At 46.1% G+C, this 25,749-nt stretch overlaps 1 protein-coding gene across 1 annotated transcript in view; it reads right to left on the bottom strand.

Moving 5' to 3' along the window:
* Positions 1-1,849: 1,849 nt before the first annotated feature.
* Positions 1,850-25,749, bottom strand: part of LOC126542033 (eukaryotic translation initiation factor 4H-like) — a 31,814-nt gene continuing 7,914 nt past the window's right edge. Inside the window, exons 4-9 of the mRNA XM_050189008.2 lie at positions 21,400-21,464; positions 16,954-17,056; positions 10,466-10,607; positions 9,772-9,875; positions 4,542-4,697; positions 1,850-1,986 (exon numbers count right to left, since the gene is read on the bottom strand). Of these exons, the coding sequence (XP_050044965.1) occupies positions 1,973-1,986; positions 4,542-4,697; positions 9,772-9,875; positions 10,466-10,607; positions 16,954-17,056; positions 21,400-21,464 (584 nt within the window). The 3' untranslated portion in view covers positions 1,850-1,972. The remainder of the gene's footprint in view (positions 1,987-4,541; positions 4,698-9,771; positions 9,876-10,465; positions 10,608-16,953; positions 17,057-21,399; positions 21,465-25,749) is intronic.

Genomic DNA, 25,749 nt, shown 5'->3' with positions numbered 1-25,749 from the left:
CTCCCATAGAAGCCGGATATCTGTGCAGGTCTGGAGTTCCAGTAGGCCGTGGCCGCGATACAAGCGAGGCGAGCGCCAGCTGGAGGTATTTTGCAAGGAACCGGGTGCACCATTCCGTGGCCCCCGAGACACCCGCACGGCGGCGCGCGTAAGTGGCGGACGCCACGGTTGGTCTGTGAATGGTAGAAACGCTGGAAAAGGGGTTTCTTGGGAGTTTTCACGTAACAGAATTACGTTTTCTCATATAGTCAAATTACAATCCTAGAGCTACCATGTCTGTAGGTTGTGTGCAAGTCTACGATTTTTCCGCATACTTTAGCTTGAGAAATTCAATTAGTTCAGTAAATTCTTGCGTCACATGGAAGGCCTGGGTATGGGTGGTTGGAAAAATATTTTTGCCAATATGACGCCAGACGCCGACGTGGGACGCCAACGCCAAATTTTCTGTGACACGGGTTCCTTAACACTATCGTGTTAATACATAAGTCATGCCACTGTATAAGATGCGCCATTGAAAATTATGACAAAAAAATGTGGCTTATAGTCTGAAAAATACAGTAGTATGCCCTTTTAGGTACTAATTCCTGTAATGGTTAAATTTGTAGCAGCTAAACTTGAAGAAATTTAAATCTCATGCATCCACCAGCAAGAATTACACCCAGCCATAACCAGCTACAGTCGCCGACCGTTTATTCGGACCTCACGGGGACTGCGAAAATGTCCGAATAAACAGGTGTCCGAAAAAGCAGATTAAGAAAAAAAAAAAAATGAAATCCTTTATTTCCACGCACTTATTCGGGCTCGGAGTAGGCTTGGAAGAAATCGTGAATGCGCCGTTGCACGCTGTTCCGTTTACGCGCAATCAGATAAGCCTGAATCTCGGAGAGGGTCGTACGGTCACTATTAGCTGAAAGCACAGTCACTGCTTGTACACGCTCCGCATGCGACGGCAGCGTAGCACATGGTGCGTCATCTTCCGACTCGGAGTCATCGTCCGGTGGTGCAGCAGAAACCTGACGAATGATCTTGCCGTCGTCGAGTTCTGCGCATGTCAATACAGCAGTGTCAGTACCTATGAAACTGTCAAATGAGACGGTGTCCGGAATCGCAATGCAACCACTGCACAGGTCTCGGCAGAACATTTTCCGCGTCAGTCGGGAGCACATCGGAAGGCGACAAGTCTTAGGCCTCCCGGCACCCGCTTGCCGGCATTCCCCAGCGCAGTCTGCGCGGGCACTGTCGGCGCCATTAGACCCTTGACACGATGTTTACGTATGCCGCGTTGGATTACCGAAACCTCGACACAGCACACAAAGCAAACACCACCGTGCCGACACCAGTCGCACAAACGAAAAACGCAGCCCTCGCAGCGTCTTGAGCTAAAAAACAAATCAGCTGGTGGATTGTCTTGACATGGCTTACTAAGCTGAAACCGGAACTGCTGCAGAGCCACTCTATCGAACCAGGCAGAAACGATGATGATGAGCGGAGATTTCCAGTAGCGCCACTTCGTGGGGCAGCAAGAAAGCTCCGTTCGAAACAAAAATGGCGTTCAGCAAGTCGAACCATGCACCGGTCAGAGTCGGTGCGTGGTGCTCTCGACAGAGTTGGCTCAAAAAGTGTCCGAAAAATCAGACGAGAGGTTGCAAGGTGTCCGAACTTTCGGCAGTTGTTATACATTATGGTCTATGGGGAGAATGGCGGTGCCACGAAGCTGACCGAATAATTGGGCATGTCCGAATTTTTGGAGTCCGGAAAATCGGTCGGCGACTGTATACCCTGAAATTATCACTTTATCTGTCTGCAAACATTCATCAAGACAAGCAAAACACTAACCAAACACAAGGGGCCCAGTTTTCCAGTACATTGTTTTTATTCTTAATCACAGAGTACAAAACTCTCAATCCACACAAAAAAAAGATGACAAGGTTTAGCTTTAAACACAAGATGCTGAGTTTTCTAGGAGCAGCGGTTAGTCGGCATCGCCTGCAAGAAAACATAGAAACATTGTGGCTACCAGTAATCACTGCAAACACTTCATCCCAACTGCTGCCAACATCCCCTCCTCACTCTCACATGTACAACAAATCACTTGAGCAAAAATCAAATGCGAAAAATAAAAACTTAAAGATGAAAAAGGAGCACAGCCATTACATTCAAGGCATGAAAGTACGTTATGCACATGTCCATAATTTTCCTCATTAACACCCTGATAACATGACATTCCAATGATACATCCTGCTCAAGTCGTGCCTTTAGAAAAAAAATATGCCGAGTGCATTGGACCACAAGGTCACGAAACCATATAACTCTCATGTATCTTTTTTCTTTCACTGCCGGTACAGGTATGTTCTACTACAAGCTATCTACCTTTTCTCCTTTGAAGAAGAGCGCATGATCATTTCTTCATTTAGCTTTGTACAATTTTTACACTGCCACAGAGCAGGCTCATTTCATCACAATATTTCGCTACAGTAGCAGATGGTGTACCTGACAAAAACACAAAAGTAATTTTCACAAGCAGATAAGTAGGTAAGTTGTCTCCCAGACCTGTGCTAGTAAGTGGCTTATCTACAGTCTATGGTGCTGGCAATTTGAAAAGGTCAGAGCGTTTTCTTTCATTTTTTGAATGATGCTTCCAAAACAATAGGAGTACCGAATGGGCAATTACCAGTGCATTATGTAGCAGTATGCAACTCCACTCGCACTGATCAGAGAACCGACAGAAGGGGCACAGTTGTACACAAAATAAATTTTCAGGCCCAAAGTGATTAACTTGGTGGCATACAGAAAGCCTTCTACTTCACCAATTAAGCTAATACTGGATTATCTGTTTATGAGATGCATGCCTGTGTCCAGCATGCATCAGCAGCCCATCATAGAAAGCTACACCAAAGAGTGCTTTGCAGAGGTGCAAGAAGGCTCAAGAGATGGCACCCATGGCACATACCAATGATGCTGCACTTTCTCCATCACACTACTAAATGTGGACAGCAGCTTTGTAAAAAGCAAAACGAAAACCCAAACATTCCTCTGAACACTAGCCAGTTCAACCAAAGCCAAATGGCAAGAGTGATGCCCTAGTTTTAAAAACCAGAACCAGAAAGATGGGTGCACACAGCAGGTTAACCGCACAGATCGTTTGTGGCTGTGCGTTATGTGCAGTGCTTCGCACAACTTTTTCCATCTCATTGCAGGCAATTCTTTTGATTTTGTTTTCTAAACAATCCACCACTTGAGGGTAGCTGCTGCCTTTTCAGGTGCGAGGCCTAAATGAAATGGTACATGACAAATGCACACTTGCGCCGAGGAGTGCCGCAAAGAAATGTGATGTGGCGGAAGGAAAGATTGGTTTGATTTGTCAATGGGTAATGCAAGTTCATGTGACGCCCTTAATTATCACACACATCACTGACATACCACAGCAAGCAGTGGACTCCATGACACCGGCACTCAGAAATGCAGGAATTACAACAGCCTCCCAAGTCAGTAAATTATCTAGTGAAGCAACTGGAGCTGTGACATCCAAGAGGAAAGCCTCACCTAGTTTTGTGTGCAAGGTTGCCACTTTACGACCCTCACAATTCTTCAAATCAGCCGGAGCACGGTGGCTCACTATATGCACTCCATACCACACACTGTAGCTGTCTGCCCTCAAAAGAAATCCGGAACATAGTCAAATGCACTTCTGGCATATTGACGTCTACTAAGCTGCAGCTTGCATGTTTGTGTCGTAACTCTTTTCTTTCCCCTCAGCAAAATGCTTTATTCGTGTCTAGTTATTTCTGAGATCGACGGACTTAAACTTGAAATCGCTTAACCTAGTGGCACACGGTAGTTTATTGGCACCATTCAACGAACCTAGAACAAAGACACATCTTTCTGACACTTCAAGAAGCCTGCTAAGGCCATGGCTGGCACATTTGTCTAACGATTTCCACCCTCAAAGTGCCCATTCAAGGGTTTTCCTTACGCATCACTGCCTAGCATGCATACAGGCTGACTTTTTCCCTCTTCCAATCTCGCAATTCCTGTACACGCACAATGCTCACACCACACGCACAATGCTCACACCACACGCAAGGCTACCTATTAATGCAGCAATATAGAATGCCAGCTCCCCCCACAAGCACCGCCAGACAGACACATGCACACACGCACCTAAAGTAGGTGGACAAAGAGTATGAACAAGCCAAAGAAGCACAGAGGCCTAGAAGAGGGGAAAGTAGGCAGGCTATTCCACCGAATGTAATAATGCCCCGTGTAATGCACCACAGACTTTTTTGGCGTGAGTGGTAGCGGTGGAGAGATGCCCGTGAAAGAAAGCCAGGATAGAAATAAAAGGCAAGGTCGTTGCACAAAGTCCCACGGAAGCAGGGCGGAGAAGCAAGAAGAAAGAAGTGGGGGACCCAGTGAGGAGGGCCGAGTGGTTGCAGCGACAGCTCAGCAAGCTCAGTGTCCCCCCCGTCGGGAGGAAGCAGACGAAGAAGGTCCCGACGGGCGGAAGGCAGGCAGGGAGTCCGAATGTGACAAGTCATCACCTTCGGAAGTTTTGCGCCCCTTCTCATACTCCTTCTCGTCACGAGGCTTGGCTCCACCAAAGATGCTCGAACGGTTCGACGTGTCGGCAACGTCGTTCACTGGAGCACGCACTGTGCGCGGCAGCAGCTTCAGCCGTGGGCGATGAGACAGCTCTTCTGCATTGCAAAAGAGGAAGGGAAAGTTTTGAATGTCAGCTGTAAACAAAACTACCAAACACGCACAAAAGATAGCAACGAAGGGCGTGGGCACAATTTTTTTTGGTCTTCTATTATATACGGAAAACCCCGCAAACAAAACTCTTTGCCTCAGAAAATGGGATGCACCTTGACAATGCGTAATGGCTCTTTTCAAGCCATACATAATTACAAACTTCCAAAGAATTTCCAAAAGCAGTTAACACTGGTTCGTTTCCCATAATTTGTCGATTTGTGGCAACATTATCCTTGAGTCACACCTTACTTCGTTTCCATTCCCTCCTTCCATCCCCAAATCATACACCTAATGTAAAGGGACACTAAGCTTACCTTCACTAAAGGAAAATAGAGTAAAACCTCATAAACTCGTATTTCACAGGACCAAGAAAAATGGACGAATTAAGCGAATGTCGAATTATCGAGGCTATCAAGAAAACAATAAATATTGCTTGCTGCACCAATGCGCCTTTATTTACTAAATAATTTCACAACTACTTCTTCTATTTGGCACAAAATCAGTGCAGAAGCAGCAATTCTCGTCATCTCGTGACTGATTAGCGCTTGCCACGGGGCCTTGCAACTTCCTTTGCAGTGCCGCTCGTTTGGCCGTGGCACCAGAGAGTCTTCGTCTGAGTAAACATGTTTTTCACTGCTGTGCACATCCCGATGATCTTTTCACCAGCAAACTCGCTGGCAACAAATCGTCCGTACATTGCGATGTAGCCGTGGGTTTAATACCAACGTGCAGGCTGCGGTAGAATCGGTCTTCACCCTCGACAGTTTCAACTGTGTTTCTAACATTGGAGCAGACTGGGTGAGGGAACAAATGCGAGTTAAGGGGGGACATGGGTTGTAAAGATAACGTCACTTATTTCTTATCCGAATGAGATGAAACTGCACAGACTTGTTAAGTTTCTTGAGCTGATTTTAAATATGTCAATTATTTCCTGGGATAATTAGTAATCACATAATATTGTTTGCTGAAACAGTAAAAAATATATATTTTTATCATAACATTATTATTAACACATGGATAAATACTAGAATGCATAAGGAATACAGCGCTGCAAGCAGATTTAAAATTGAACAACTACTTCTCAATTTACAGTACAATGAAGTTCATTGTTTATGTATAATGAAAAACAAGAAATTTTTAAACTAACAAAAAAATTTTTTCGAGCTGTGAATGAAAAATCTGCTCTCAGCGTTGCTTTATCTGCAAATTTAGCTTCATGCTGCAAAAAAAAATTATAGCCCTAGCTGTCCTAGGTCCAAAAATATCAAAGCAGCAAACAATGAAAGTGGCCAAAATCTGTGTTTTGAGAAAACGAGAAAAAAATGGTTGATGCTTTATTTAGCTCTATACAGTTAAAAATATCGTGGTATGTACACTCCTAATGGGCTAATATGCACCAGGCACGTAGACAGATTGACTGTTTGCGCCCGTGTGCCTTTTCTTCAAGGTGCGATCATCACTCGATCATCAGTTTCTCGGCAGCAAGAGTAGCAGCAGGTGCAAGTTTCTTCTTTATGTACGTCTGCCACGTTTTCGTAAGGAGGCCACGACGCGCAATGTTCATCGTCGCAAACACGTCATTCAATGCAGTTTGCCTACTGCCAGTAGCCTGCATTGCACGCGCGGCAAGCAGGTTCACGGTAAGCGGGCTGATCTTTTGATCTCCATCGACGCGCGGCGAACTCCACTTTGACGATATGGCACCGCAGTTTGTACACACGAGCTGAAGCACGACGGCAAGACCATATTCACGCTCACCTCTCATGATTTGCACATCTCCCTTACAAATCTTGCACTGTAAACACGATATTAATGCGTTCACCGCCTCCAAGTGCACGATGGTGAAGGCCGTTTCGTCATGGGGGGGGGGGGGGGGAGAGGAATCACGGTGTCGGCGCGTTTAGCGATAAGATTTCGCTTCCACTCTGTCGCCGCGACAGATGACATTTCCCGAAGTTTCTCTTCTGCTTCCTTCTTCTCATCCTCTAACTGTTGTGGCAGCAAAATTTGCGTGTCAAGACGCACACGGCCGCTCTCCGCGATGCTGTCGGCAGCTGACGAGCTCGTAGGTCTAGCGTCCGTTAGGCCTACCGTGGCGGTAGCGGCGATGCTTCGGCATCTGCACTGCCAATCGCAGCGAAGTCGTCATCCTTGTTGTCCCGAGTCGTTGTGCGACGCTTCTTGAAGTTCTCCGATAGCGATCGCCTCACTCGCTTCCCAAATTTGTTCTTGGTGCTGAACTTCTTGATCGGCTGAACCATAGCTGCAGTCAGTCGACAACACCAAGACAAAATGGCGCGCGCTTGTGCGTGTCTCGACAGTGTGAAGCAGACGACGGGAAGGCCGCTAGGCCAATCGGGTGCCTAGACTGTCATATGCGCCGAGCAGCTAATACAATCGCGCACGCATTTTTTTCTAGAAAGCCAATGAGCAAGGACAGCCAGTGACGGCAGGAAATTGAAGGTAAAGGGCGGCTTATTCAAGCAAGACCACAACGTCGCTACCCTGACAACGGTTGTTGTCAGGGTGGCGACCCTTTAAGCCTAAGGCTTTAAGAAGCTGCCTGTCGCACGTGGAGGGACACAACCTGGTGGACTGTGCCGTCGAGGTGTTGCACTTTGCTTCCCTCATTCTAGTTAGCCTCGTACGAATTGAGATTGCTCGTTCAACTCAAACTTAGCATCTGAGTAGCTGCCCGATCTTTTGCTAGCCGAGTTGAACATCGTACCACGTGGGCGATGCGCATGCAGAATTCCTTTCCCTTGCACTACTTTAGTGTTTGCCGAGTGCGCTGAGTGTACGCAGCGTGATTGGAGTCACCCCTGGTTTGCTGCCACCTGCACATCGTCTGCGCTGCGGCCGGTTCGGCACAGCGACTTCATTGGCCGCCTGTATCCAGGTCGCAACCCTCGGCGGCGGAGAAAAGAGCCGGCAGTCACCAATAGCTACTGCGGGGCGCCAGCAGGGCGCGAGCGACGCTTGCTCGTGCCGACTACTGCGTCGCTGTTTCCGGAGTCCTGGCCTGGAATCGTGCCGTCGAGTCTGCAGAGCTGTTGCTGTGACCAGTGGACTAGCAGTGTACTCTAGGGCAATGTCGGCTCGCATGTTATAGACAGCGTGTGGACATTTCCTCAGTGCGGCCACTGTTGCATGTACTACCTTGTCCACAAAGCACGCGTTGATGTTAGACCATGTGACATGTTTCGCCGGAATATGTAGTGATTTAAGGTTGGGAGGATGTGGGGATGCGCAACTCTCGCGCGTCCCCTGATATGTTTTCCCGCATAGCTCCCATCTCCTGCAATCCGGCTTCGCCGCGTGGCCTGCGCGATGCCCGTGGCAGTCGGTCTGGTTGAGGCGCAGTGTTGTGCTGCTAACACCGCCTACCGGCGGGGTTAGTTGGCGCGAAAAGGACAAGGCGCTTCCTCTGGTTCGGGACGGCAAGCAGCGCAGACGTGCCGCGCGTGCGCCGATCCACGCTTCTGCGAGACCGTGTCGTGCAAACGCGGCACCGTTCGCGTGACCATACGAGCGAATGACCAGACGTTGGGATCCAGCATGGGGCGAACATATTCGCTCGTTATCCGGTCGCAGTGAGTCGGAACTCCGCGAGTTGTGCGCCCATCGGAATGTTTTGTGGATAGCAACTCGGCTAGCAGGCATTGATCAATGAAAGGTGCAATAAATGCCCTTGTGATTGTTTGCACTACTGTGTTGTCGTTCTTTTGTCCCAAAAGTACGGGAGTGAGAATCTCACAAGGCATCATGGGCAACCTGTAGCTTCTGTACAGGTCACGTGTGCTCAGCTGCATGGTGCTGTTCTCAGTCAGCAACACAAGTTACACCGTTGATCTTAGGTCTGCTGTTGGCATGCTTGCAGACTCGCGGAAGACGGTTATACAAGAGACGCTATGCAACTGCTTTTGCCATGCTGGCTTCACACTCGGCACCGAGACAACTGACTCGCCTAGAGAGAATGACAGCGTGTGTGATCAATCTCCTTCCATGGATTTTGTGTTCCAATGACCTGCATGCCGCTGGCATTTCGATTCCAACTGAGATAACTTCTGAAGGATTCGCCAACAGCGACAGAGATCTCGAACTCTGCACATAGTTAACTAATGATGAAATTGTCATGTGACAGCGCATTCGGACAACTCTGACTCCAAGAACGAAGAGCCAGCGCCTGCACAGCCAACAAGCTCAGAGTTGACGCAAGCACTTATGATGCTGTCATCAGTACACAGCGGGGATATGACCCTGGCTGAAATTGAAGCAAACATAATCGCGTGAAAGCGGACCATGCAAAAGAGGACGAACAACTTTTCGGGCTGCTAACGCAGTAACCGTTGACCCAGATCAATATAGCACTGGCAACATTGACGGCACCCACTGTTTGATTTTTATTTACTTTTATAGACAGCTCTTTTCAGAACCATCTGAATGATGCATTGGCAGAGTTGCATAAGTCCGATATTCCGTCCTTGACCCTCTCCATCCAAAGAATACCTATAAAATGGCGTATTTTCTGCATGCATTCGATTATTTGGACTGCTCAATTTTTCGGACGTTTTCGCAGTCCCTTGAAAGTCCGAAAAATCGGACGTTGACTGTAATAACAACATCTTTGTTCACTGCTAGAACAAGGCTTTCGCAAGTGGAAAAAAAAAATTACAAAATCAGTAGCACCACCTATTTTGGATTATAGTACCTCTCCCGCGACGTCAGCACTAGCAGATTCCCAGAAAGTGGCAGTGAGGGAGGTCACACGAAGATTACTTCAACTCATTAAATTTGGCATGGGTGATTCAAATGGAGGAGCAGCAGCGGGACCTTCGGTGGGAATTTTTTATGTAACAAAGTCGTAGGTTAGCACACAGAAACCGATAACAGACTTCTTGATGTAATCTACTGATCTAATTTAGGCTTACTATTTTCCGTTAGTGCCCTTTTTACAGAACTATTGATGCCAACATGGCATGGCAACAGGATGACTGAAGTGTGTCAAAGACTGCTCACCTGCTGTGGGCTCCCGGAACTCCTCGCTGTCTGCAGGCCGCCTGTCACCACGAGATGGAGGTGGTCCTCTGTTGAAACCGCCGGTGCCTCCTCCAGGTGGGCCCCTGTAAACCCAACAACATTGGAACTCGTCAACACAAACAAGTTCTGACATTGTGGACATTGAGATAGCACCTCTCAAAGCCTGATTTCGAAGACAACGCACTAAAAACATGCAAATTCTGCTGCTTATTTCTTCTGAATATTTCACCAGGAGATAAAAGTAAGGCCTTAGGATTGTGGGAAAGAATTAAATCATAAATTTTAAGCAAGCCGAGCATTTCATCATGGCAGCCCCTCTTAATTTCCTCTTCTTTTTTTTTACATTTTTGGGAAATACGAATTTTGGATCATACAAATTTCTGCACCGTCCAGAGATAGTACTGCTGTGCATTGCCCCATGGGCACAACATAACTATCGCTAGTTTCCAACACACTAGCAGACAGTTGTCACCATGTTATCACAAGCAAAAAGCAAACATCCACAACAACATGCAGCTGAGAAGAACAAGAAATGAGGCGTGCTGCACTGGCCTCATCACAGATCAAAAACCAACACGACGACAAGACGAGCGACTGCTCTCCAGTCATACTGCCACCTTGCTCTCGCGTTTGCCCTTGACTCGCGGTGCTGTTTGACAGACCACACAAGTACCTCTCAAAGTCACGGTCGCTGGAGCGGTCCGAGAAGCCTCCATGGAAGCCCCCGCGGTCTCCTGGCCGGCCTCCTCTATCTCCGTATCGAGGGGGCCCACCGTCCCTTGGTCCACCCCCTCGGCCACCACCCCGGTCAAAACCTGCAGCCAAATAAAAACCACAATTGATTCAGCACAGAAACAACTGCAAGCAGGGCAGGCTCTACTTACACTCAAAACAAATATACTAAATTGAGCTAGACTAATGCATAACACCTTTGAAAAATTATCAGTGCTTATTAGGTAGAAAACAATGACTTATTGTCAGAGACGGTTACAAATGCAGTCCACGCTCGTTACAGCAGATCTGCACGCAACAAAGTTTTGGATATAACAGACCATTTTTCTCGCCAAGTTTGGTCTGCCAGTATTATTAATGCAACAAATTGCACGTTTAACAGACCTGGCCATAACAGACTACCGTATTTACACGATTGTAAGTCGACCACATTTTTTAAATTTGAAATCTGAAGTGGGGGGGTCGACTTACAATCAAAACCAAAACATGGCACCGCCAAAAAAGCGAGACCAACGGGAGCTACAACGCAGTTACAATTTTATGTTTGCTCTATGGCCCTACCCGTAACTTTTCGCTATCCCACGTGTTTGTTCACTTTCCGGAAGGGTTTTTCTACATTTTTGAGAGTTTTACAGTGCACACAACACTCATGGGGGTGGGTGTCGATATTTGATGGAAGCGCCGCTGTTCCATTCACGGCGGCACCCTCAGAACGACGGCGCTTGCGGGGAGTATCGGTAGTTCATGGACGAGCAGACACCGCTTGACTGCCGGCTATGTACTACGTCTATGCTTCCTCAGTCGTCATGAGTGCTCCAGACCCACTAATCATTTGGCACTCGTTCACAGCAGCGTTCAAGAGGGCTGTCATCCTTTATGCCGAAGAAATAAATCGCTGCGCAGCGGGCCGCAAGTTCTATGTTTCTTAATGGGTGGTGCGCGAGTGGTGACTGCAGCGAAGCGAAATTTTCACCTGTGACGGCAAGTGAGGAATTTCCCACGTGCCGAAGTCTGGACGCCTTCCGGAGCTGTGGGCTAAGCTTGTGGCATATGTCGCTGAAATGCGTGATCGGTCCCTGCCAACGAAGTGCGACATGGTCATAAAACAAGCTCGGATCTTCACCTTTTAAGGACCTGCTCCGCCGTGAGTATGAGTGGCTGGCGGCAGAAAACTGCGAAATTACGCCAACCAGACCTGTCAAAAGAGCCCCCCTGACGGCTGCGTGTGGTAGGGTGCATACGGCATGGGCTGCTGTTCCACAAGATGTCGTGGTGCGGTCGTTTGCCAAATATGAAACCTCACTGGACGACATGCTGTGCAACCGTAGCAACGATGACGATGGCAGCACTAGTGAAGACGAGTAGTCCAGTGACCATGTCAGCTACAAAAAATTTTCTTTATCGAATGTGCCCTCGGGTATGCTGTCCTTTTTTCTTTTTCCTGTCATGCGATATGGGGGGTCGACTTACAATCGCGTAAATACGGTAGGTATCTGCTACAACTGACAAAAGGAACAAACCTTCTTCGCACACATATAGTACTGGAAAAAAGTTAGTTCTCCTTCTTAGCTGCAATTTACTGCTGCTAAGCAACTGCTGAGTTTGACATATGCTTCAAGCTTATCAGGTGTCTTTTCAAGGCCGACTTCCTTTTGTAATGATGTTAAATTGCCTTTTAGCATGATAGTGCTATAGTAAAAGGTTGTTTGTTCAAATTTCATGGAGACACTCATGAATTCGAATTAAATGAAATTTGAACTAATGAAAGTGATAAACCGAGAGCTACCGTATTAACTCGATTCTAACGCGCCCTTGATTGTAACGCGCACCCATTTTCTATGACCAAAAAAAAAAGAGAGTACAATACCGCACACCTCATGCTTTCATATAGAAATACTATTTTCTCTCATTTGGAAAAAAAACAGATTTATTCCCAATACACTAAAGTTGCAATGAATAAAAACACAAATGGAAGCGGCGTACCTTGCCGCCAAGATTTTCACTGCACCGGTACAAGTCGCGTGGGGCAGTAGATATCACTCGTCATCCCTACCAGACAACTCCTCATCGCTATCAACAAACCAAAGCATTTCATCTTCGGTGCCGTTCATGGCAATTGAAATCCCACACTTTTTATAGGCCTTGTTGACCATGGCAGACGGGATCGTGCACCATGCATCTTTCACCCATCCAGCAAAGTCCTGCAGCGAGGCACGCTTCATTTTATTGGTGGGCATGAATTCGTGGCAGCCACTGACAAGCCATTCGGTGTAGAATGCCCGAATTCTATCTTTCACTGGCTTGTTCAAACAAACATCAAGCGGCCGGAGTTGTGATGTCATGCCGCCGGGTATCACAACAAGGTCGGTGTTGCATGCAGCCAGCTTGTCCTTGATGCGCTGGTCAAGGTGGCACCTGAACGAGTAGAGCACAAGCATTCCACGCAGACCCAAACTGCCACCGGGTCTCTTCGCCAAACGTTATCAATCCAGTCAGCGACCAAGTCCGTGGTCAACCAACCTTTTTCATTTGCGTGCACAATCATGCCACTCGGAAACACGATTCCTTTCGGGAGCGTCTTCCATCTGAAGATAAGATAGGGGGGCAGCTTGTACCCATCCGCAGTGTAACAAAGCATAGCAGTGACTCTAGTTTTTTCGTGGCCGGAAGACAAAACGCGCACTTGCTTCGCCCCCTTCTTTCAAACAGTTGTGGTGGCAGGCAAGTCAAAGTAGAGCGGCGTCTGATCGGCATTTCCAATCTGTCCGAAGTGTTAGTCGTTTCTACGACGCCACTTCAAAACGTACTGCTGAAAACTGTGCAATTTCTCTTCATATTCTTTGGGCAATTTTTGGCATATCCCTGTCCACCTTCGAAAGAAAAAAGCCTTTTCTTTTCATAATATTTGATAGCCAGCACCTGCTCGCTTTGAAGTCACTCCGTATTAGCCCTTTCTGTAAGGCTAACTGCATCGCCCGTACTTTGATCAGATCGGTCGTCACAGGCCGCTGTGCCGCTAGCTGCTCTTGCACATATTCCGCAAGCAGCTCTTTTATTTTGGCGAAGCAGCACTGCTTCGGTCCACTGAAACCCTTCCTTGTTGCTTTGCTGGCGAAAATATTCTTCTGTTTGTGCCAGTCCTGCACGCAAGTTTTGGGAACTCCGAACGCCCATGATGCGGCCCGATTTTCATCCGTTTCCGCGCACATGATAACTTTCTTTATAAATGCGGAATGATGGTGGACTCGGGGTGTCTTCGCAGTCGGCACTTCCATGCTGATTGAATAAACACAGAAAACGGGAAGACAGGCAGTAGACTAGGTTACACCAGCGCCTGGTTACACGTACACCATGGAGTTATACAAATGGAGGAAGCTACGGCAGCTAGGCTACAAGCACATACGAGGCAGCCATTTTTCGAATGCCGATGGCAATATGGTAACGTGGATTTAGGGTTGTGCTCGATTCTCACGCGCATGCAATTTTTGGACCCGTTTTATTGGAAAAAAGGTATGCATTAGATTCGAGTAAATACGGTATGTTTGATGACGAAAGGAGTGGGAACACCTCTGGAACCATTACCCTTTATTGACAAAAAGATATCTGTGATCATTTCCTGCTCTTTTTCTCTGAAAGCGATCGCTGTAAGCTTATCTCCTCATGCTCTTCAAATATGAACAGCCGTGCGGATTTCAGTCCTTCCATCACCTGCGATAACAAGGCCACACCTGCACTTCTTTTTCCTCATCCACCTCATCATTGTCATCTTTCACTACAGGGTCATCATTGACTACTTGGGTGAAAATGTCATCTGTGACAACCCCACAGACCACGTCACCTATCTTTTACAGTAAAACCTCGTTAATTCAGAAATTCGGTTAATTCGGACGCGCCGTCTGGTACCGTCAAACATGTACATAACCCTATGGCACGAAACTCCCGTTAATTCGGACATATTTGGTCGTACTTCGGTTAATTGGACAGTTCGCAGAGCTCAGAGACACGTGAGGCATATAAGATCGGGCGGCACTAGCGGGTGTTCAAATCGCACCGCCAGCGATGGTGTCTCCGATTAGCGTGCGCCAATCTCAAAGGCCATGCTCGCATGTGCTGGGAGTGCCGAAAGATCGGAAATTCGTCAAGGCCGCCATGTTTATTTTATTGCTACATAATAGACAAGCCTAAGTCTCAAAAAACATGGCGGCAATGACATACTTCTGGCTTTGCAGTTGCTTTTGGCGCTTGGCACTACCTCTGCATCGCTGTGGTTATCGGCACGGTAGTTATCGGTCTATGCTAGCAACCCTAATCTATACATACGTTGTTTTTTTTTCTTTGTATTGCTGTCCGCCATTTCCGACGTTGTCTTTTGCTCGTGCAGTTGTGTGGTTACGGAGTTTTGCAGTTTTTTCTCGTTGTTTTTATCGTGTTTATAGGTTTGCGTCAGGTGCGTGTGCGAGGACAGCGGAACTTTTTTTGTGCATTTGTTAAATTTTGGTTGCGCTTTTCTTTTTACCGTTTATACTTCGTTTTTTTCCTTGACATCGTGCATGCACCCGTCGCTTCGTTGTCGCTTCGTTGCCGCGCCGCGCAAGCCACGCCAACATGTGCTTTCGTGCCCCACCGAAGCGGGCGAAGGATTTGGCAGCGAAAGTAGAAATATTGAAATCCGTGAAGGCAGGGGTGCCTTGGCAGGTCATAATGAATAAATTCAGTGTGATCGTAACAATGAGAAAGTTGCTCGCCAGCCCCGCCCCGCCAGGTCTACCATTGGCCACGATGTGCATGCTAGCAGTGCTGTCAGTGGCGACGCAGCAGTTGTGCAACCTGGTGCAACCACATCCAAGCTGTTGGTCGTGCATGTGGCGTGCGATCCGACGACGTGGGCTGTCGAAGCCTGTTGGGTGCAGCTGTTGGCGTAAATGGTCGTACTACAAATGGAGTGCAAAATTGCACTATGCGCTGCATGCTTATCACAGGGAAAGTTATGCATCACTATACCCAATCCTAAATATGTCAGGTGCAAGTCAACAGTAGAGTACAGTCGCAGACCGATAAACCGGACACCAATAATCCCGACATGCTCGGTAATTTGGACAGCTTCGCGGCACCACCAATGTCCCTATAGACATATTGTATAAAGACAACCGATATTTTGGACAGACACAAGCTCTACGTTCGATGATCCGGACTCCATCCAAGGCTGTAGCATACCCCGACTCAGCCGCCATTATCTCCTCTGGCAACCTTGACAAAACATCAAGGATGGCCTCAGAGATTCGAGATATCAAGTACCGCCTCAGAGATTACAAGCTAGATGGTAGTCCCCGAGGCCTTGCCTTGGTTGCTGCACTACAACTCAGAGATTTCGGATATGTTCGATTCGCCAGCACCACCTGAACCAGTTCACGAGGTGCTGCACCCTGCCATTCGTTTCAGCGGTGCAGCAATGGTGCCCGCTGAACCACGATGTTCATTTCAAAAGGTGCAGAAAAGGTTCAGGTTTGGTTTGTAACTTTGCTGCACTCACTCGACTGTTGGTGCCGACTTGGTGCAGGCGAACAGATGCAAAGCAGTGGAGCAGCAGATGACGCAGCATATGGGTGCGAGCACAGTTAAAATCCCGCTTAAGCACATCTGATGTGTCTACGCAAATGTGGTGTGTATTTACACCCACAGTTCAGGACCTCTCCATGCACATTAGTCTGACATAACACCTGCACCGTGTCTGCACCTTTGCATTCGTTTCGAGTGTCTTGCTGGGCCTGCACCTCAGGGATCCGGCTGCACAATTGCTGAAGTTCCCGTGAACTGCAATGAACTGGTTCACAGTGATGCAGGCAAATCGAAAAGACCCTTCATTGCAAATGCCAGTCTTGAGGCTTTGCCTGAATTGTGAGGTCACGTCAACATTGCAATCATCACATCCTACTCCAGCACCATCGTGCATGGCCCGCTCTTGTTTGTTGAACTTGCCTTCTGGACAGCGTTCCGCCATTCTGTACTTGTTTAGTTCGAGTTCCAGACAATGCTCTGCTGGCTCCAAGAAGTCTTTCTCGTGAAGTTATCGACAGTCCGCGTCAAATTGCGCAAACGGTGCCCTTGCAGTTCAACTCCAAATGAGTCTTGGATCGCAGTCCGAATGAGCCCGACTCATAACTGGGGAAGAGCATGAAATGCTGCCATTCCCCAATAAGCTCAAATGCCGACATCATTGATGACCTGTTAGGCTGCGGTGTGCCGTTTCCTGCCCCCATCACATTTGAAGACCTTGCAGACGTCAACAGTGCGGTGTCGTCGTGTGCTGAACTGAATGATGATGAAATAACTGAGCAAGTTCCACATCAAAGGAGATGTGTGGTGAAGCAAACTTGCAGGTTTTTCATACAATCAATTACTGCATAGTACATGGTATGGTTGTATGCATACCTCCTCCTCCGCCTGGTCCCCCTCGCCTGTTGCCAAATCCTCCGCCACGGTCGCTCCGCCGACCCTCAGCGATGTCCACTCGCAGAGATCGGCCCTGAAGATCCTGCACACATGGGCCAAGGTGTTTTGTACTCCACAGTCGATACTGCTATTAAATTTTTGCCATGACTGTTACCAATACACAGGGTTTCCCAGATAACTTTAGCCAAGGTTTAAAAATATGTCGACACATGATAGGAGGATGCGACCAAATGCATACTTCGAATCAGAAATCTGTAGAGTGCTTTAGAAAACATTTAATTCAGCAGCTTATAACTTCCGACTTGACCTGTAATCATTTTTTTCTACATCCTAAAGAAAGCCCACAATATAAAAAAGTAAAGGCACATGACACACATGCTTACGCACCCCAATAACAGCGCTCTCAAACATGTTGCGTATTAACAAACAGTGCATGTAGCTTTAGTCTGCTGCCTGGTCTGTTTATCGCTATCCTGAAGCACGCGAGTGAAGTGCATCACTGGCATACCGTATTTACTCGCATAATGATCGCACTTCTTTGTCAGAAATATTGACGCAAAATCAGGGGTGCAATCACTACGTGAGTTAAATTTCCAGCGAAAAGGGAAAAAAATTTTTTGCGTCCCGCGTTTGCTGCGGGACACCAAAGCAAAAATGGCGGCTGGCGGAGCAAGCCAAACGCGCCGAACGCGATTTTTTTTTCTTCTCGTGAGTACATTACGTGCATTGAAACAGTTTCTTCCATATCAGTAATGAATAACATCGTTAATATCGGCAAGTTTGCGGCAATAATGTAGCCATGTCCACTTTGAGGGGGCAGAAACAGATGGGCACGCTTAGCTGCCAGCGACAGAAACACATCGCCGGCATGCTGCGGAAACTGCAGCATCTGTCTTCACTATTATCCTAATACGGCACGTTTCCGCTAAGGGTGGGTGAATATCTTAGCTGTGTTACAAGCGTCGGCGTATGAATAGGGCACACTTCTAACGTATCAGTGTAAACATGGCTACTATCATTGCCGCTCGCGATTCGTTGCGTGCCCACGAGTGCAGATGAGAAGAATCGAAAGGTGCCGTTTTTGTTGTTGTTGACCACAAACATTATAAAGCCTACACATAATAAAGGCGGTTGCAGCTTTTTTTTAGTCATGGAAGTGCGGAAAGTGATGAAAGTAATGAAATGAGGCATCTACTTAAAGGGACACTAAAGCAAAACAATAAATCAGTTTAGGCTAATGAAGCATCGTTTGAGAACCCTGCAGGCAGTCATTCCAAAAGAATAGTTTGATTATTAGATGAGAAAATGAAGGTCCAAATATCAGTATTTGAATTTCGCGCCGAAACCCAAGCGCCGGTACGTCAGCGTGACGTCAGGGATTCCAAAGTATGTTTTCGCATTTGGGCTGCGTTGACTGAATAAGGGTTCCCAAAACTTGGCATGTTTAATATTTGGCCCCTTTAGAACACAATGTAGTCAATCTGTACCGCTATATATAATTAGTAGGCCCTAGAAGATGCCATCAAAATCCACGACGTCACAGCCCCCAGGTGCGGGAACTTAAGTAGGCGTCGCCACCCGTATTTGTTTTTGCGCTTTTTCTGGCTTACCAAACGTGTTATCGTTGTAAGAGTGGTGTTTTTCGTGTTGTAGAACAGTAATTTACTTATGCAGAAGAAATCATTTTTCACTTTAGTGTCCCTTTAAGAATGTTTGGTGCGTGCAGACCGCTTGGTTTGTCTTGAAGAGTCGTTCGCATAGCATTCGACAGATGGTAAGCGCAATCAATATTATCTAGACTTGGCACACGACATATCGCTGCGGCAAGTTTGGGGTGCGATCATTACACGGGAAATTTTTAAAAAATCTAATTTTGATGACAAAATTCAGGGGTGCAACCATTTTGCGAGTGCATTCATTATGCGAGTAATACGGTACATCACAATACCAAATTATTGCCCTGTCACTTTTTAAACAGTAGCACACCAGCCGAAATGTGCTGCTTGATCTTACTCTGCACGTTTAAGAGTGCTGCAATTGCAGCACGCAAGCGGGTTGTCTTTCACTGGCTTCTTCTAACATGCAGAAGAAATTATTACATAACTAGGAAGTTTAAAATTTCCAAACTGTAAGAAAGCAGCACTTGAAACCTCATCCTTTTTGTCACCCTTAACAGCCATATCTATGAACTGATGCCCCCATGCATTAACACCTTATTTTGCACAAACACATTTATTTTAACCCTTTGAGGGTCAATGACGTAAATATACGGCGCCGCAAACAAGTCCAAAAATGGTCGATTCCATATATTTACGGCGCCGTCTGTACGTTTAAAAAGCACACCAATTTCCTCACTTTTTCTTTTCTATAATGTGCTGCCACTATGTGGGAATACAGGGATTTTTTTTCACCCACCTCCCTCTCTCGATTTTCGTTGAATGGTTTGTTTTAGAGCTAGTTTGCGCCAGCGTGTCTGTATACTACCGCTTGTGCATTGGCTTGCGCAGGCTGGCGGCAGTTTGGTTTTTGTTCCGTGGGTGGTTTTGGTTTCTTGCACTTGTAAAACTGATAGCTATCTCGTAACTAATCACACAAAAGGCTACCGTGTCTTTCTCGCTCGTTTAGTGCTCACAAGGGTGCGCATAGGAAGGATGCCGCAGTGCATGCGTTTCCGTTGCATTCTTTTTTTTTTTTTTTTTTGACACTCGTGAAAACTCATTGCCTCTGGTTGGTGATAAGATGAAGATCAGCTGAAGTTTGTCACACGTTTTGCTTTTTTGACAGGCACACAACAACACAGTTTTCTTGAGTGCGGGCACCTACACAGTGCAATTACGCTATGGACGTAAATATTAGTTTAAGAGCAGCAACAGGTGAGTTGCAAAACATTCTCGTGTGCGCATTTTCAAAGCCTTGAACTATGTGCATAAAAATGCATTAAATTTTCAATTCTTATAAGTTTATTTTCGTTTTTATTGTTGTTATTCATGAATGAAGAGTACATATATACCAATGCAAAATATTTTTTTCTCACTTTACAGCCACCCTAGAAAACTTACGGTAAATTTTTTTCGAGATAAGTCCCTAAGAAGAATTGGAATCTGCAATAAAAAAAAGCGACCCTGGGCGGTCGCATATGGCGAAAAAAATCTACCCTCAAAGGGTTAAGCTGTCAATACAAGCAAAGTCGAGAACCACAGCATTTTTGTTCAATACTACAGCAGAGTCAGGTATTTGTTTATTTATTTATACAGATACCTACAGCACCCAAACTGGGCATTACTATACAGTATACCCTAGACTTCCATTAAGTCAATTTTTCAGTATTCAATCTCATGCGAAGGTTGTGGCCTGCACCTATACATTTCTATGAGGATTTTTTTTTTTAAACCCTGAAATTGGCCCTCGCAAGATAACCTCCTAATTCAAACTTGACTGGTGGGCACGCACATGCCTGACATCAATGGTGAGCACACTCGTCAGTCTTGGCAGCATTCAGGGACAGCGAATTCACCAAAGACGCACTATCCTCCATCAGGAATGTTGTTTTCCCCTTGCCAGGGTTTCAAGTTAAAATGCCCGCTCACAATGAATGACATATTTACTTGCTCCTAACACACACCCTGTTCTTTACTTCTGAGAAAACCGGTCTGGAAAAAGAAGAGGACACAAAACAGAAAATGTACTCGCGCCACCAGCAATAACCTACTGTCACAGCCAGTGTTTACTGCCATCATCATAAAAAAAGAAAAAAAAAAGCTGACGACAGAGCAAGTTTCCACTACTGTATTATTTTTCACATATGCAAAGAAAAGCTTTTTCCATGCTAAACCAGGGGCAGCGGCGCCACATTGCATGTTTTTGGGTGCGCCGGAGTGTTGTGTCACACAGCGACCTGGCAAAGTGGCTGGTCTAGGCAGTGGCCACCATCCAGTTTGCGACATTTGTGCAGCCATTCAAGAAATGCAGAATGTCAAATGCAGTGGAGTGCATTTTGTATGGTGTTTCGTGGTTCGTAGCTATAAAGATCTGTGTGAGGGTGACAGCGATGGAAACGAATTTCCAATCTGTAAAGGTAAACTCTGCAGGTTTCATGTATATATATATTTTTTTTTCGATGATAGAATCGAGGGCATGATATATTTTTCTTGTTACAAAATCGTGTTCACAATGGATTTTCAACAATTTTCTGCGTTGAACCAAAAGAAAGTGGGCAAACGTTAGATTCACTGATGCATGATAGCCAGGTAAATATGACTGAATAAAGCAGCAGTGTTGGAACATTTTGTTTCTGCCTCTTGTAATTTGACCAGCTGGACAATTCAATTCTGTTGGTCTCGTCACGGTGAAATTAATATAAGTCAACTGTATTCTGCAGACGTTTTGCAGCCCTAATGAGGGTTATCAGGTAGGAAGTTTACTCACAGCCGAGTCAAACTCCAAAGCCTCTTTCAGGGAGTCAAGGTCAAAGAACTCCACATAGCAGTAGCCTGAAAACAAAAAAAAAGGCTTGAACACTTAAACATGAGCAATAGCAATCAACTAACTGCGGAATCAAGTGCTAAGAGTTTGCGCCAGTAGTTAACACAAGCACAGGGGTGCCTAGTTTCTTCTTACCATTAGGAGTGTGTGAATGTTTGAAACTTTCAAATAAGGAATCGAATAGCCACTATTCGTAAATCTGAATTTCTTGTGAATACATTTTAAATAATTTACATCATCGATTGTACACGATCAAACATGAAATTGAAGCAAACATGCAATTACTTTCATCCGTTCCACAGAGGACACGACGTACCAGAGCACCCTGCGTCCCTCAGATAGCCAGACTTTTTTCGACTGAGCAAGGTCACTCGCAATGAAATGTTCAGACACGACATTCGGCAGCTGGTATTGTTTGGAAGCATTTATAGACACAGCATGTGTCCTCTTATCGGATTAAACCAGAATATGTTTCAGTGCAACATACACTATACAACAGTTCCAGCATCTGCTACAACCATTTGAAATAGAGAAAAGGTGTCTGTGTCACTCCGCTGTCACCACAGATGACATGCATGCCTGGTTTGGTTGAGAAGCTGCTACAGATAGCCCACAAGGTTACCTTTAAAATCTTGATATGATAATGCATGACTGCCTAGCCGCAGCCAGCATAGGAAATGCCTTCATTAGATGCGGTATTCATTATTAGTGTAAGCATATATTCATTACACGCCGATGTTGGGGAGAAACATTTTAGACTTACTTCGTTAAATCAGATAATGAATTTCATCCATCTTCATTATATAAATTCTCAGGTGTATGGGCTACTAATACTTAAACTTTTTGTCGTACCCTCAGTAAGATGGAAGTGGTCTGGCTTGACAACAGGGACATCATCTCCATACCAAGAATTTTTTTTAACACCTCCTATCACCGGAGCATCCACAACTCGTAAAGAATTCTGGCAAAACCTATCTCACAATGAATGTTGACGGTAATGCGATTAGCATGGAACAAAAGTAGAGACACACCCTACTGCCGTCACTGAAACATGTCACTTATGGGGCGTGCAGTCGGGCTCCTCTCGCACTTCCCTCTGAATGCTCCGCGCCATGTAGCGGCACCACCGCAAATCCCGCACATGGTGCACGCGTGAATATATATTCAGATAAGAGAGGCAGTATATACATATGACGTGTGTTCGATTCTGCCGAGCCCCATAAAAATTTTAAAGAATTTTCCGAATAATTTTTTTTTGTCATTGAAAAGCAGCACATATTTAGTGGCACACACCCAGCGAAAGAGGGAGATTCAAACTTTCGTGATATGCAGGATATCCAGTGGACCAAGTTGATTAAAGATGTTCAATGAAGAGCGGCACCATGACAGTGCCCCATAGCCAGTGACCCAAGTTCGCATAAAAGAGGTTAGTTTTGAGCCCGGTTTCCTCGGCACAGCAGCCTCATGCTTCTACCCAGTCATGCAACTTGAAGCGAAAGAGGTTAGGCACTAACAGACATGGGTGAAAATCCTGGGGAATACTAATCGCATTAAAATTTGCAGGAGCGCCTTTCATTTCAGTGGGGATGAATAACTAAGGTACCCAACGTAAAAGTATCACTAACAAATGTGGGCAGCCCCCCTTCTTTATATCAATTCACACCATGTGACTCAAATGGCACACGCTGAATGTAATATTGCCAAAGATTATCACTATGGAACACAACCCAAGCTATAAATATACTGTCAGACCTTGATATAACTAAGTTGTACTTGCAGTGAAAAAGTAACAGCAGCAAAAATAATTTAAATTCTCAGAACATTCCTTGCAAATAGTATATTGTCAGTAATTACTCATAAACAAATTATTGTAGGAAGGTCGGGCCATAATTGCATTTTTATGAATGCCAGTGCATGCGGTGCAATTCACACGGAGAGCAATGCATAGTGGTGGCTCACAGTCTCCAAGAATTGCGTGTGGCGTAGCAGCGTATATCTCGAAAGCCATGGCTGATCGCACTTAATGCCCGCGGCCATCGGCAGATGGCATCCACAAATTAAAAACAAAAGTGTAAAGAGATGTAGATATCTGTTCTCCTTGAGAACAAAAAAAAGTAGCAATCTCCCCAAAAGTGAAGCATTGATTGTGATCGCAAAGAGAAAAATACACAAAGTAAGGTTCGTAGTTTTACCAGCCACATAAATTGAAGTAAATATTCCCTTACTGTTTAAATTAACAAGCATGGTGTCATGCATGCACAGGCAAACACGAACACCTCTCACTCAATGAACACAAACGCTCGCTGTCAGAACGCTGACGTGGTGAATGGTGTCGGAAATAAGGAGCAAATGCTTCGTGCTGCCTCTCACTGCGATGTCCCAGAAACTTAAGATTATGCAACCTCCAACACTAAGCGTGAAGGAGCACAGCACACATCGAGGAACCAGCCATCTTGGCTCACACTTTGCACTCGCCACAGATCTTTCCACTTCAAGTACACTCTCCGCAGCAGGCTTATCAACAACACACTCTGGGCACCACAAAGAATATAAAATGAAAGACAACGAACTGTTGATGACCTACACTCTGCTGCTCCCTAAATCATCAATTGCCATAAAATAAAGCAACATGCCTAGGTGTTGAACAGAGTATGGCAGTAGAGCGGAACCCACTTATAACAATATTCAAGTGCCATGAAAATTCCATTGTTATAACCAATAATTGTTATAACCAGGTTGCATGAAAAAAAAATAGGAGATGGCGTAGCTGTTCCAAGAAAACTATAATGGCGGGAAGGCCACTTCCCCACCACTTTCCTTCATCCAGCTTCCAATTGTGTTGACTCGTTTAACTGTTTAACTCTGCTTCCTGTGTGCTCCGATCGTGTAATAAGCTGCGGCTGTCGGCGTTCAGGAATGGCACTGCTATAACAACTGCAAAGGGTCACGGGCAGCAAGTGACATACGAGTTCCGCCGAGGCATCGCTTCGGTGACCCCATAAGGCGCCTTTTAAAAAATGCGAGACGGTTGCCGTGGCAGCATCTCAACTTGGGAAATCCAGAAGAAACACTGGAACGAGGTCGCCACAGGCATGTCGCCATGTACTTCCCACTGGCTTGCACAAAAAAACCGCATGTCCAACAGCCTTGCTTGCTTTACGCAAAGCTTTCCGACATCCTTCTAAAGGCATCCAGGTGCTCCACGTTGTGAAGCGGAAGGTCCCTCGCAAGAACAAACCCATGATGGACTGAGTTATTTACAGTACCTCCCGCGGGGACAATGTTGAGGCAGCCTGCCCTACCACACCAGCACTGCTGTCGTTGGTGCCACTGTCGCTATCCGATACAAGCTGTTCGCGACGATCGCCTCATTGGTTAGAAGCGCTTCGCTTCCAAATCTATAGCAGTGCGCTTTCTTTTCACCAGCAACATCGCGCATTGCCGCTGATCAGCAGGCAAATCAGCCATCTTCCATTTTAGCGGCAAGTCAAACGAGGCTGAGAAACAACGTGGCCAGGAACGACTTCAACGCAATGAAGGCTAGCACGAGCGACTTAATCGGTTTGCAGAATTGCGCAGAATGAGGGCCATAGAATAAAGAACCAACTGTGAGGGCCGAGCGAACAAGCTGGGAGCAGCGTTATCAATCAGCGCAGTTGGCGCGGTCCATTCGTGTTCGTAGGGGGGGGGGGGGGGGGCGACGAGAGAGATGCGCGAGGCTGCGTGCACCTCTCATGTAGAGAAACATGGCAGCAGTTGGGGTGGTGGGCGATCGTGCAGCAGCTCGCATTTCACTTTTTCTTTATAAGGATTTCACATTCCATTGGACACCCAACAGCCAGACTTCCTCGTTATAACAGATAATACAGCATAGAGACATTGTAGTAAGCGGGTTATTTCCCCATAGAAAACATGCAAAAGTTGATGGTCCAGCAGCTTTTCACTGTTATAACCGATATATTGTTAAAACTGGTATCATTATGAGTGGGTTCGACTGTATATTGGCACTATTCAAATGACGAAATGTGATCGAAGGCACACTGCTGTTTCTACCTGCATTCGTGTTTAACAATAGCTGCAAGGCCTACACTTTGCCACGAGACAGTTTATCAAAAGCACTGGAAACAATGACATTCCAGCAGAAAGAATGCATGTCATCTAAAATGGAGAATGAGCTAACATTCACAATTCATCTATAAAAGTCATAAGTTCAAGGAACTATAGTAGAACCTTGCTACTATGTTGCTCACAAACGTGTTTGATAATTTGTGTTCAACATTTCACGGAGGCCAT

The sequence above is a fragment of the Dermacentor andersoni genome, chromosome 3 (assembly GCF_023375885.2).
Source record: "Dermacentor andersoni chromosome 3, qqDerAnde1_hic_scaffold, whole genome shotgun sequence".
NCBI classification, from domain to species: Eukaryota; Metazoa; Arthropoda; class Arachnida; order Ixodida; family Ixodidae; genus Dermacentor; species Dermacentor andersoni.
Note: the sequence above shows the minus strand (reverse complement) of the source record. Positions and strands in the feature narration are given on the sequence as shown.